Source organism: Manacus candei, unplaced genomic scaffold (assembly GCF_025592945.1).
Source record: "Manacus candei isolate 608988 ecotype Guabito, Panama unplaced genomic scaffold, ASM2559294v1 h1tg000017l, whole genome shotgun sequence".
Lineage (NCBI taxonomy): Eukaryota > Metazoa > Chordata > Aves > Passeriformes > Pipridae > Manacus > Manacus candei.
The window spans coordinates 26112850-26126013 of record NW_026138065.1 but is presented as its reverse complement, the minus strand read 5'-3'; the positions used below and the strand labels follow the sequence as shown (position 1 = coordinate 26126013).

Below are 13164 nucleotides of genomic sequence, written 5' to 3'. Positions count from 1 at the left end.
TACTTCCATATGTCAGAGGGGTTTTTGTTTGGAAAAAAACCACTAATTTGATAGTTTCAGCTGCAGTAATAATCTGTCTATAGAGTCTGTGTTAATCAAAAGTTAAACTTTCCTAGAGCTTCCCTTCTGAATAAACTGAATAGCAAATTTATTCTTTTTCAGTTAATTAAATACCAATATATTTTAATGTGATTTTGTCTATTATATTGTTCAAGTAGCTACTTCATATATGAATTTGTTGAAGGAAATCGTATTTTGGTTCATGAAAACCTTCAAGACTTTCACTTTTGAAATGTGAATGTCCTTTGTAGCTGTCATTTGAATTGAGGCACATCAAAACTAGAATTCATAAAATCTCTTTGCCTTTGAGATCAGCATATAACATTCATCTTGCCTATATATTACTAGAGTTCAAAAATAATACTACTACTAACATTCTTGGTGTACTCTTAATTTTTAATTTTATATTACTTTGGAATTAATGAACTCTTACATTAAGCACATAATAGACTGAGAAACAAAGCTGTTGAAGTTAGCTACATTCTTCATTTTCAACTTTCTTTACGCTTACTCTTTCTTCTCCCTTTTTTTGTTCTTTACTAGGACATGCCGTGGAAGATGCGCCGCTTTGCAAAACTGGATATGTCTGCAAGGTTGGAGCTCCAGTCTGCTCTTGATGCTGAAATCCGAGCCAAACAGGCTATTCAAGATGAGTTGAACAAAGTCAAAGCTTCCTGTATCTCTACAGAGTGGTAAGACTGAGTTGCTCTGATGCAAATTTACTTTGATACCTCTCAGGAAATGCCATCAAATCATTATTTGTAACTATCTTGTCTGTCAAAATTTGAAAATGAATGATCATGCTGGTTTCAAATATCCAAATGTGAAAAAAGACCATATCTCTCATCAGTGTGTGAGTAGCTGAACACCAACTGGGGAAAATTGAAATCTTGAAGACTTCTGGAGGGGGCACTTTCTCTTCAGTAGTGTAATCTCTCCTCATAGTGATAACAGATTCAAATCCAAGCAGAGTTTGGCTTTTTGTCTTAGAACATACTCTTTTCCGTTCCATTGATAGCTGCATTGGGTTAGCTGACTAAAATCAATTATTGCATAGTTATTTGCACAGTAGTAACTAATAATGACTATGGAATATTATGAATTCTTTTATTCCTTCCTCAGACTTTTCCACCCTGTCACCCTCACATCCCAACAAAATGTATTCTGAGTTGGGTGGATGCCTGAAGCAGGGATTGGTAGGGAGTCATTCCATTTCTAGGTGTCTGGCTCAGAGCACTGCTGTGTTTTGCAGCTCTAGGGAAGCAGTTGGACAGAGCTGAGATTCAAGTATGTTACCTGTAAAGTGGGAACACCTAGTCCACATACCTTGCTTGTTTTTCAGGCCAGGTAACGTGATGACAGGCAACATTGGAGATCCTCTAAAAACAGGAGAACCAGTTTTTGCTCTGATAGGCAAGAAAGAAAAAAGTGCTCAAAACACATAGTAGTGTTACCTATCAGCTGTGAATTGGATAACTCTTAAGTAACTGAGAAAAAAATAGTGCAACGTAATCTATTAATATCACAGGCACTGAATTAAGAAACAAATTTTAAAACCCCAAGATTTTAAGCATAAAAATATATGTGATCTTTTTTTCTCCTTTACAGGATACAGGCTCACACAATTATTTAGAAATTAGAAACACAAGCCTATTTAATGGGTAAATGGGAACAATTAATTGCTTTTTTTCTGTTTTTTGTTTTTTTTTTATAAGATACCATACTAAACAGATCCCAATAGATTTCTGAATTCATTCTGTCATTTGAAGACATCATGAACCTTGCTGGGCATTAATTTTTAAATAGTATGCAAAGTTGGACAGAAAAAAGTGGTTTCTCAATACTTACGTAAGTTTTTTGTTTGTATTCTTTTGAAGTAAATTGCAAGAATCTGAGAAGAAGAACATGGAGCTGTTGGCAGATATCGAAAGGCTGAAAAAGGAGACAGAAGAGCTTAGATCAGAAAAGGGTATGGCAGCTGATATCCAAGTAAATAGCATGTTTCACATTGGTTGGGTACATCTTATCAATTAAGTTCACCTTGCAACTAAAATATGATACCAACAGACTTTGGCATACAAAATACGAGCACAACAGTTGTGTGCTAAGATGTACCCACAGCAGTCGCATTTGCACTTTCAGTATTTGTAACACTCTTCAGTTTTGTTGATACACTTACACCAGTAAGGTATTATTTGAGTTGGAACTGTGTTGTTTTCATTTGGCACGGGTGTGTTGATTTACTGCCAGAAAACTGTTAGAAGTATAGATATATTTCTAATTTTTTCTCCTTTTTGACGGGTGAAGGTATTTAGACTTCAATACTGATAATTTATAAATGTTTTGGGTCTGTCTACCCAGAGAGTAAACGACTGCAGAGGAATTTTTAGCATTTATTTGTTTCTGGGATGACTTTGTTGATGTAAGCACATAGTGAGAAGTGTGGTCATGATTACTTTGCTGTGATATTAAGAGTATGTTCTGAGATTACTGATGCATCTGACTAACAGTATTTTGCATTGTTGCTGGGAGAAGAGACTTTTTTGGTAATTCTACAATGAAAAAAAATTCATTAAGAGATGATTAATGATTTGGCTGATTCTTTGCAGTTTCTGTAGTAGCTCTAATATTTGTATCTTATGAGTCACATGGGAAGAAGTATTTTTCAGGCCAAATGGAATTACCTAATTTCAATACCCTGGCAACAATTGCTGCATAGGGATGTCAAATATTGTTCAGACTTTGCAACCTAATGATATGTCAGTCTATAATGTATTGTACTTAACTGTCATTTTCTATATATAGACCTCCAAGTGCTGGTTGACTTGTAAAAATAGTTCAAACCTATACAGAATATTAAAAAATTGCTGGGGCCAATTAGCAAATAAGACTTAAGGAATTGATATTTTGTTCATCTTGATGTTTAGCATGGGTACCAGGATTATGCTTCTTCCAAGTGCTTGGAGAGAAGCTCTTGTTAGCATCTCCCTGGAGACAAAAATACTTTGTCATGCTTAGCTTTCATTTATATGTTCTTGAATTATCTTAAATATTATGCATGGTTACTTGAGTTCTGAAATCTTCCTTTGTGTTAAATAATCTGTTATGAATTTATAATTAATACTTTACCCTGTATTTTTTCCAGTATTTAAAACCTTATTGTTTTGGTGAAAACAGAGATAAACATTTACTCTTTTTTTAAAACAAGCAAAAAAAAAGTATATATATATTTCTTCTTACGAGATGAAATATATGTTTGAATCATGAATTGTATAGAGGATTCAAATGTAGACAGTGTACAGTGGTGGAGTAACTTATAGTGTGTAGAAATTTATTTCTAGGTAGGGATTGCTTGGGTTAGCACTTGAATCCTTTGCTCTTTATAAAGATATTCCAGAAATTTAGCAGGCGGGGAAAAAGATTGCTAAAAATTATCATCAGTAGCAGGTAATTTGAAAATTGTTTTTAGTATTTTTGGAGGGGATTTCAGTGTATTTATATTTTAAAGAGGAAACGGTTCTTGTAACCTCATCATTCAGTATGGGTTATATTAGAGCAAGACACTGACATGTTTTGAAAGAAAGAAGTAACCTTTGATAGCATTATTCTTTTGAGATGCACACAGTCCTGCAGGCTTTGGTCATAATAAGTATTTATATGTATGTGTGTATAATGCATTTATAGCATTCAGGAAGATAGAGTTTGTACACATCTGTGAGCTATAAACACCCACACAGCAACTTGAATTATGCCCCAAAGAAAAGAAGAAAAAAAGCTCTGAGTTGAAGCTAGTTAAAGTAACAGTCAGGATGTGCCAGCCTCTGCAACTCCAGGGGATGCAGCATTCCTGCTTCTCTTGCTGGCTGAACATCACTTAGATGATGCTGTGTGACAGAGACATTTGAAGCTTTGCCCAGGGTTGTATTGCTCCTGGGCATTCAGCAGTGAAGGATGGCAGCCTGACAGAGAGCATGGGTCAAGGAACCCATCCAGTGTTTTCTGGATGTTTTTGTGGAACCTGGCTGTCAGCTCCAGCTGTCCTGTCATCATAGGATATCCCACGTGTGACTAGAGCAGGGATGGCACCTGCTGCATTAGCATGTGGTGCCAATGGGCATAAGCACATTAGAAACCAGTGCCTTCTGCATAACAGACATGTACATACAGTGTGTTTTCACACTGAACTCATACCACACAGACATCTTAGCTTGGAAAAGGTTAATTAAACATACACTTATATGTTTCATACAAGAAAATCTTTTACTGTGGAAGACAGACCAAATGTGCAACATGTTTTAAAACATGTAGGTGTTTCAGGTGGACACTCAAACCCTGATTCAGCAAGGCAAAGGTCCTCCATGAAAAAGTTGTTTTTCTGTAGCTTAAAAACCTGCTGCTGTTTTCTAGGTGTAAAGCACCAAGACTCACAGAATTCTTTCTTGGCATTTTTGAATGCGCCTACCTCTGCTCTGGATCAATTTGAAGTAAGTGTTACAGCTGTTTTAACTCTCTTAGTCAGTGGAACTACTGTTGTGTGCAGGTTATGTGCATATTTGCTGAGAGTTTGCTGCTGTATTTTAATTGTATTTCCCCATTTATACTTGTATATAATAATATGTGAGAACTGTTTGTCATTTGCAGTGCTGGCTGCCTTCTCTTGAATGTTAGTAATCATAGTGAATTCTCTCTCAAACCTTGAATGCAGAAATTTACCTGATTTTCTGGTGAACATGAAAAGCATAGTTGTTCAAATGGCTTTTCTTTGTATTCAGAAAAATACCAAGTAATACAGATTGTGGTTTGATAAAAATGAGAGAAAATATGTAAATAATCCTTGATTGTATCCCCTGAAGTCCTTGATACTGTTTATTAGATTGTGTTCATCGTCTGTTCATTTTACACAGATCTGTAAAATCCAGATAACTGCTATTCATCTCCTTTGCACAGATCCTATATACTTAAAAAATGAATTTGTTTTTTACCTTTGTCACTTTTAGACAGAGGACCAGTTTAGGTAGAAACCTGGAAGAAAAAAATTGAAACAATACTGTACATTTATTTTCTTCTTTTTTCTAATCAACAGTAAACCATGCATAATTTTTCTTTTAAAAGAGCAGCTGGGATGAAATATTGGTCAAACAGAATTCAGAGGGGACAAGGCACCACCTTTATAGTTGTCTAAAGTTTGCCCATTTTTTTCCTGATGTGCGTACAAGGTCATTACATGTAGCTATGAAAGGGCATAATCACTGATGTTACTAATATCCCAGAATGTGCTTTCTTTTCATTATGTATTCATTAATTCATTGTTCTCTCTTGAAGTCCTCACAATTAACACAATTTTTAAGTTTTCTTTTTAATCATTTATCTTATAAGTTACTTTCAGTATAAGAATCTCCTTGGAGTATAGGAATATTATTTTATTGAGTGCTGGAAAAACACTGGGTTTTTTACAGATAGATTATTGATTAATTGTCTATGAAAGGCAATTAATGAAAACTTACTGAGGTAACTGTTACTGCCACTAATTATTTACAGTTCTTTATTTTTGCAATTTTATTTATATTGCGCAGTTTTCTTCATCCATCTCTTTCTCTCTCTCTCTCTTTTTTTACTGCTGTTTTCATTAAAATAGGATTCCTTTTCCTCCTCTTCATCCTCATTGATTGATTTTATGGATGACGTAAGTCTGACTTTCAACCCAGTAAATCCCTTAATAACAGACGAGTTGATTGGTTTGGAATATTCCGACATTAATGCAGTCAACTTAAAAAATCTGCAAGTGCAGTGGAGAACAGAGTATTTCTGTAATAGCACACTTACATCTATTTATACATATAGATGTTCCATTTTAAGCTAAATGTTTTTCTTTAGGTGCAGGTGAAGAATTCTTAATTGCAAGGAGTTTTCCTGATGGAGGAAAGCTGCTTTTAGGCCTTATTTATTGATATGGCCTGTGGAAAATGGTCCCAAAATCACTGGCACATTTATTTTATTTTATTCTATTGCTTCATATTATTCCTTTATCATTAGTTGTTTCCAAAAGTTTTCTAATCACTTCTTTTAAAGTGTTTGCCTTGCATACAGTTAATTTCTGTTTGCTCAAATAAAATATTATCTCTTTTTTAGCCTATATTGTGAGAAGTAATTTTCATTATAACTGAGGTGAACTTACTACTTTTTATTGCCATTTAAGGTGCAGGTTTTCTGTCAGGACAGTTTAAATTTTTTGACTAGTTAATTGCATACTAAGAGAATTAATTTAAAAGCTGAAAATTGACTGCATTATATTTCTCCCAAACTGAAATATTAGGCACATAAAAGTAATTAACAGTAAACTTTTTGAAATCAAAGTATATACTGTGCATCCATGGTAGACACCCATCTACACAACTTTGTAGGTATATTGTGTGTGTGTGTACATTTGTGTGTGCTTGTATATTTATTTTTGCACACATATTTATACATGTGTATTTAACATACTGTAATCCTATTTACATTGAAATATAATATAATTCATTTTATTTGAGCAATATCTGCTGTGAAGGGTGTAGCAAAGAGGATATAGTATATGGGCCTATTCTACTGCTTTCATTTTCTTTCACTTACTTTGAAAGAATGCTTTCTTTCTGGATGCTTTTTCTCTATAAGTCGGGTATATACCCTAGACAAAATGTGAAGATAAATCTATGGTATCACAGAAGACATTTGCCTGCATTTTTGTACAGCAAAGTTTGGGCTTGCTGATATTGTTGGAATTTTCTTACACAAAAAAAAATGAGAGTAGAGTTTCCTGTCATGTAAATGCACAATAAATGAATAATATTTATATCATTTATCTGGATTAAAGAACTGTTCTATGTTACCTGAATATTAGGAGCTCTTAGTTTGTATCAACAGGTTATTTCATAGAAAGGTACCTTTAAGAATATCTAAAACTCTATCCTGAAACCTGTTAAAAGAGAGATAAGGTACATATGTGGCAGAGTAGCTGATAATATTTTATTTTTCAAGAGGAAGCTTAGGACAAGAATATTTTCCTGGTTGCTGTCTAATTAGTTTTGAAGGACTTCAGCACTTAATTCTTATACTTAATAATGTATTTATTATTGGTTGGGGTTTTTTTTTAAAGAAGGCAGCATTTCCTTTCCACAAGCATTTTGACAAAATTACATTTTTTTTCTCTATGCAAACGAGTAGTTTTCAACTATTGCTGTACATCCTTTAAGAACAATTCTTGATTGGTCCACCCAGATCAAATCTTTGCAGATACCCACCTTTTCGTCTGGGGTACAGTTTCAGGTATTAATGTGTGTACTGTTGTATGGGGATATTTTACTACACATGGAGTCAAATTCCCCCTTACATCTTCAATGTCAGTCCAACAGGAGTGTTCTTGCTCAGTTACATTGGCAAAAGTACATCTCTGGACTGGACTGGCCAGGGTCTAATATCTCTAACATCAAGGCAGATTTCTTTTTCATCTGACAAAATTCTAGAAGAAGGGAGTTGACTGTTCAAAGATGGGAAGAGTACCTTGTAGGCAAATACAAGGTATTCTGTCTTTGATAGAAAGAGAAATAAAGATAATAGCTGCATTAGTAGGGGAATGATGCTATCATTCACTTGTGCTTAAAGTCAGTTCTGGATATTTAATTTATTGGACAATTACTTGATTCATTCATAGATATATATTCTCTGAATTATCACAATGAATGGTTATTCATGATTTAGCTCATCAAGTTGGTTTAGTATCAATATATTAGATGAACTTAAGAGTACTAAAAATCCTTGCCCACTGAATGTGACCTCCATTTCCTTTCCTGACTCTTTTTGATAGTAGTTGCCTTGAAGGGCAGCCCTTCTTGCAGCATCTCCAGAAGAATTAATTTGTACTCAGTCAAACCTGAGAAGTGTTTTGGTTCTTTATATTAAGACCAAGGAAGAATTAGAAGTCCTCAGATCAGACTCATGCAGTGCTGCAATATTGCATGGGTTTCAGAAAAGCCTCTCTTTTTATCAGGAACCCGAAGTAAATATTAATAATGGCCTGTATTGTTTCTTAAGACTCTGTGCTTCATTAAGAAAGGACAAAGAGTTTATGTGCAGTTGCAGTTACAAGGCAGTCTTTGCGAGATCTCTGAAGTCTATTTAGCATGTAGACGTGTACACAGTACTGGGATTACTAGAGTGGGCATGTCTTGTGTGTTTGCCATCCAAATAATGTAACTATTTATAGTACTCTATGAATGTCTGGAGTTAATTCTAATTTTCTCAATGAGGAAAACAGTAGTTTTGCAATTTCTGCTGGAGAGAAATAAAAATAGATGTCCTGCTGACTTTGTAGCCTGCAGATGCTGAGCGAGAAGTAGTAACTCACTGTTTGGATGAGTAGCAATCACTGTTGGTTCCAGCTGTCCTGCCTTGAAAAGATACTTGGTCAGGTGATACTGGTGCCTAAATCCTCACAGCTGTGAAAGTCCACATGTTCAGAAATGACTCTCGTGTCTCCTGTGTACAGCAAGGGGAGTAGGAATGGCTTCTGCAGTCCCTGGTTACTGATTTTGGGGGAGAGGGAAGTCACCCCCAGTGACTCTAACAGACTCATCTCTAAATCTCTGCTGCTGTTTCTCCTGTTTGTTTCAGGCTGTCTCTCAGTAACATCGTGTAGGTGTTAAGTCTCCTATGTTCACTAGAATTGTCTGATAATGAAAGTGTTGGGTTTTGTTTCTTTGCCAGGTGCATCTTTGTGTATCCCACTAGCTACTACAAGCAGTCCACTTATTTTATTTAAGGATGAATTCGTGATTATTTAATAATAATAAAATGGAATCCTACTTTCCCTTGACAAAATTATTTTTCCCACATGCTCAAAGAAACTATTTTTTCCCCTGTTACTAACACATTACAAATTAAAGATAGATTTCTTAAGTCCTCCTGCATTCTGTCCTCACATGCAGTCATCATAGGCTTTAGTTAGACTAAACAAATCTGAACTTCCTAAATAACCACAGAATAAATGATGTTCTGAATTCTTAGTATTGGGCAGAATAAGCCACAGTAGTGTATGGTGAGAGGTTTGACTTTACCTGCACATTCATAATTAAGTTTAGAGTAAATCTGGTTTGTAATGATACTTTAAATTGGACATATTGTGCCTCCAATAGATTACTTCATTCATCTTCTTTCAAAGCACAGAGATGCAAATTAATAGTGCACTGTAGTCTGCAGTTTCCCTGCTATTATCCTGTGTAAAACTACAGGCTTGAAATAGCGGTTCCTTTTTCTTTGTTTCTTCCCTCTTTTTGCCTCATAGTATCTTGGTTTTTAAATACTTGTAAAAATGAACATGTTTGTGTGTGTCTAAACACTATCTCTGGAGATACAGAGTGTGGAATTCTGAGGCGATGTATGTGTCAACTGTTCAGTTTTGTAACATATTCTCCTTTCTTTGTTAAAGCGCCCTCCTTCCTGTATTCCAGCTAACAAAGGCAGACGTGTAAGAGGCTGTCTTACTCTATGTGGCCCTTTATTTTTTGCCTGTTGTGTCCATGCCTATGTTTAATGTATGGATTGTGTATTTACCTCACTGCATGTCCTGTGCTGCTGCTGCTGTTTGCTGCTGCTGCTGCTGTGCTTTTTGTTGTTTTACAGCTGTGAGCTAAAAGCTTTTGGAGTATTTCATTTGGTAATCCTGTGAGCAGAATATCACAGTAACTGGAGAAGATGCTTTTTGAGTGCTTTCTCATTTCAGCGTGAAAGTTCTGTGTGGAAGCCACTCAGGTAGATGCAGTTTGGGAAGATGAGCAAACATCAAATGAGGGCCTGTTTATTTCCTTGCCTTTAGCAGAAGGCATGTGTTAAGTTGTGGGAGTTGCCTATAAAAGGTGAAAGTTTGGCATTTGGGAGACACATCACAGCAAATGATAGAAAATATCACAGTACAAAGATAAATGTGAAGTAGAGAATTGAGTAAGTAGAGCATCAAGGAGGGTAGGAAAAACTCATGCAGGGAAAACAGAAATGGATGTGTCGTAGTTCGTTAATCTGGAAAAGTCTTTGGTGTTTCAAAAATCATGATGGGTTTTTAAACATTTTTTCACATGTGTTATCAGAGGTTTGTCAGACTTGAATTTGCACCGGGTATGTTATGTCCATTTTAAACTCACGCTGCCACTTTTATTCCTTTATACACATATGGTGGTAGGAATAAGTAAGTATACAAAGCATTTATTCTGAATGTTAAATAAATAAGCAATATTGCCCAACAGCTCCAATAGTGTCCTTACCCAGGCAGTTCAAAGCACACCACTCAGTGTCTCAGGCGAGCTTACGGTAACTGCTTGTTTTTGTTGGCGGTGCCTCCTGTTCAGGAGTTCCCTCTCCTCAAGATGTGTTTATACACTGGCCAGCTTTGGCTCAGACCTAACAGGTGACTCATGTAGACAACTATGCACAGTCCTGTGGAAGACAGCAAGGCTGTTACAATTTGGTAGGAAATATTGAAGTCTGCTTTTGATAATCTAGTGGGTTTGTTTAAAACCAATCTGAATGGTGTTAACACTGTTTTTGTAAACTGTTGACCATAGTTGCATCACATTGCTTTTGTACTTAGTTCTTCTCATTAAAGCAAGGAACCTGAGATCACTGCAGCAATACAGCTTAAGGCCCTGTTCCTGCAGCAAAGGTGGTGGTTAAATTCCCTTTAAATTCTATAATGGTAGATCAGGTTCTGTGTGTTTTGCGGGCTTTCTATGTTCATAAGTAAAGTAAAAATACATTTGTTACTGTTTCAGCAGTTGTCTTCAACCACAAAGGCTTTGTAGCACATTCCAGAAAAGTTCCATCATTCATATCAAGCTTGTACTAAATTTTTTTTCACAGACACCACGAAAATTCTTTGGTATGCAGATGCTACTTTGAAAGGGAAAGCTTGAAGTATCTGGAAACATTTATGAAATGATAGATTAGATCTCTGAATTTAAGTTGCAGAAAAAAAGGAATGTCTGTTTCTTGCTATGAAAAAAATTGCCTGTAGTTACTCATTGGGCTAATTTTTTGGTAACATTTTTAAGGAGAAGGTAGAATTGTGGAAGGTTAAACAGTCTTTCAGCGGGCTCCAATTTATCACATGTTTATCCTGAATTAAAAAAAAAGTTTAAAATAATTGAAATATGTTATGTGTTTGGGGATTTACTAGTTAAGGCATCTAAGTTTCTAATACTGGGTAAAGGTTTCAATTATTATTTGCTTCTGATAAATCTGAGCACAAAATGTTTGCTTTACTGCTAATTTTTGCCTCAATGCTTGAAACACATGATCTATGCGTAGTAAACAGGTGTATCCCAGTGTGAGAATTTCCCATTTTCATTTCAGAAATACTTGCAGGCATGTTAATATGCCTAGATTGATTAAACTGATGAACATTCTCCACCTGAAAATTTTTTTTGAAGGCTATGGTAAAACTAGAAGACACCAAACTTATAACTCAATGTTATTAAAAAAAGTAGAAAGAAATAACTTGCAACTGCACCTGTTCGCTACCGTGATTGAGTTTCTGGAGAACAGGACTGTGTATGCATGTATTAGATTGGCTTGGCAATATATCTGACTCCCAAAAAGCAGTAAAGTTTGTGGAATTCCTAGTATTGTCATTGGCAAACAAGATCAGAAACACTGGAATGTTCAAATGCTTCCTGTAAACATTGCTGCATATTTTAGTTTGTCTGCAAGCTAGCCCGATCCTTGGCAATGGAGAGCTGATGATAGCATTGCTGCAAAAAATCCAGGCATGCCACAGAGCCTTCTGGAGGCCTCCAGCTTTTAGCCTTATTATTTGTGGAGAAAAGCATTTTCACCTTTCTTTTTTTTTCTTCTATATATACTTTTACATAGAAAACTTTGTGAAGAGGTCTTGTTTTCAAGGGAGAATTGTGCCTTCTCTAGTTTTTTCAGTCAAACTAACAAAAGATGACTTGTTATCCAAGATACGTGTTTGTACCTATATGCTGTGTTGTTCAGTGTAGCTCTGTGTTGGGCTTAGTTTCATTGTATGTATCAAGGACTAAGAAAGTATTCCCCTGAAGAAACTGTATTCCTGGTAAGGATGTTTTTGTAGTTCAAATGGAGTACAAAACCCCCTCAGTTCTGTATAAACATAATTAACACTAGCCCCAGGAAATACATTGTTTACTCTGTCTTTTCTCCTTGTTTTCTCCTGAATATGTTTACAGTAATTTATATGGTCTATATGGGAATTCATTTCTAACAAATCCCTACTACCAGTGGACAAAACCCAGTAGTGTTTAGAAAATATTCACCCTTTAAAAATGCTGAATTACAGGTCTCTTCGAGTGTTTGTCAGGCCTCTGACCTAGCAGCTCTTATGCATGTGCTCACCTCTCAGCAGAAGCCTTGGCGTGTTTGTATTCCACAATTTTCATTGCATTTTTGTGTTTTTAATTAAGAAATTGCTTAAAACTGAATTTTTATCCTCTCAGTTCTCTCTTAGGAATCTACTGCTCCCATATCTTATTTTGGTAAGAGTTGAGAATTCTTTTTTAACGATGTCTTTGATTTACTTCTTTGGTTGTTGTTTTTTTCTCTTGAATTGTTCTCCTAGATTGATTCAGTTGAGAATTTTACATTGTCTAATACTCCATCACGGGATGAAGATAGCAAGTCTCACCTCCATTCAAGATCAAGGTCTCCTTCTACAGCTAGTGAGATTGAGCCAATTGAGGTACTTCACTGTTGAAAAATCTTTGTCTTTTCTTTTAAGGAGTAACAATTTCACTTGTGCAAAAATTACTATTGCAAATCCTTTTGTTTAGGATGAAGCTCACTCTTCTGCAGCAAGACTATTTAGGACCTTGTAATAGCCTTCTGCACTAGTGGTGAACTGCATTTTGAGGAATGTTGAATTCCCTTTCACATATGGTTAATTGAATAGGGATGGAAACTATATTGAATCAATTATAGTTATAATCTCTCTTCATAACATATCCCCAGTCAAATATCCTCAGAATATTTAAGAAATGTTGGCACAAAGATACTGTTATACTGTAGTTTGTAAAAGCAAACTTTGGAGTCCTGCTGAAAGTC

General features: G+C 35.5%; 1 protein-coding gene across 10 annotated transcripts in view; it reads left to right on the top strand.

Annotated features, from left to right (window-relative positions):
* CDC42BPA (CDC42 binding protein kinase alpha) overlaps positions 1 to 13164 on the top strand; it is a 187011-nt gene that overhangs the window by 139502 nt on the left and 34345 nt on the right. For 7 of the 10 annotated variants that reach the window (XM_051783376.1, XM_051783375.1, XM_051783374.1 and 4 more), the window contains 6 exons: positions 604 to 752; positions 1938 to 2029; positions 4468 to 4544; positions 5696 to 5743; positions 9521 to 9559; positions 12683 to 12802. In XM_051783376.1, coding sequence (XP_051639336.1) covers positions 604 to 752; positions 1938 to 2029; positions 4468 to 4544; positions 5696 to 5743; positions 9521 to 9559; positions 12683 to 12802 — 525 coding nt within the window. The remainder of the gene's footprint in view (positions 1 to 603; positions 753 to 1937; positions 2030 to 4467; positions 4545 to 5695; positions 5744 to 9520; positions 9560 to 12682; positions 12803 to 13164) is intronic. The other 3 variants (XM_051783373.1, XM_051783379.1, XM_051783372.1) reach the window with 2 other exon arrangements.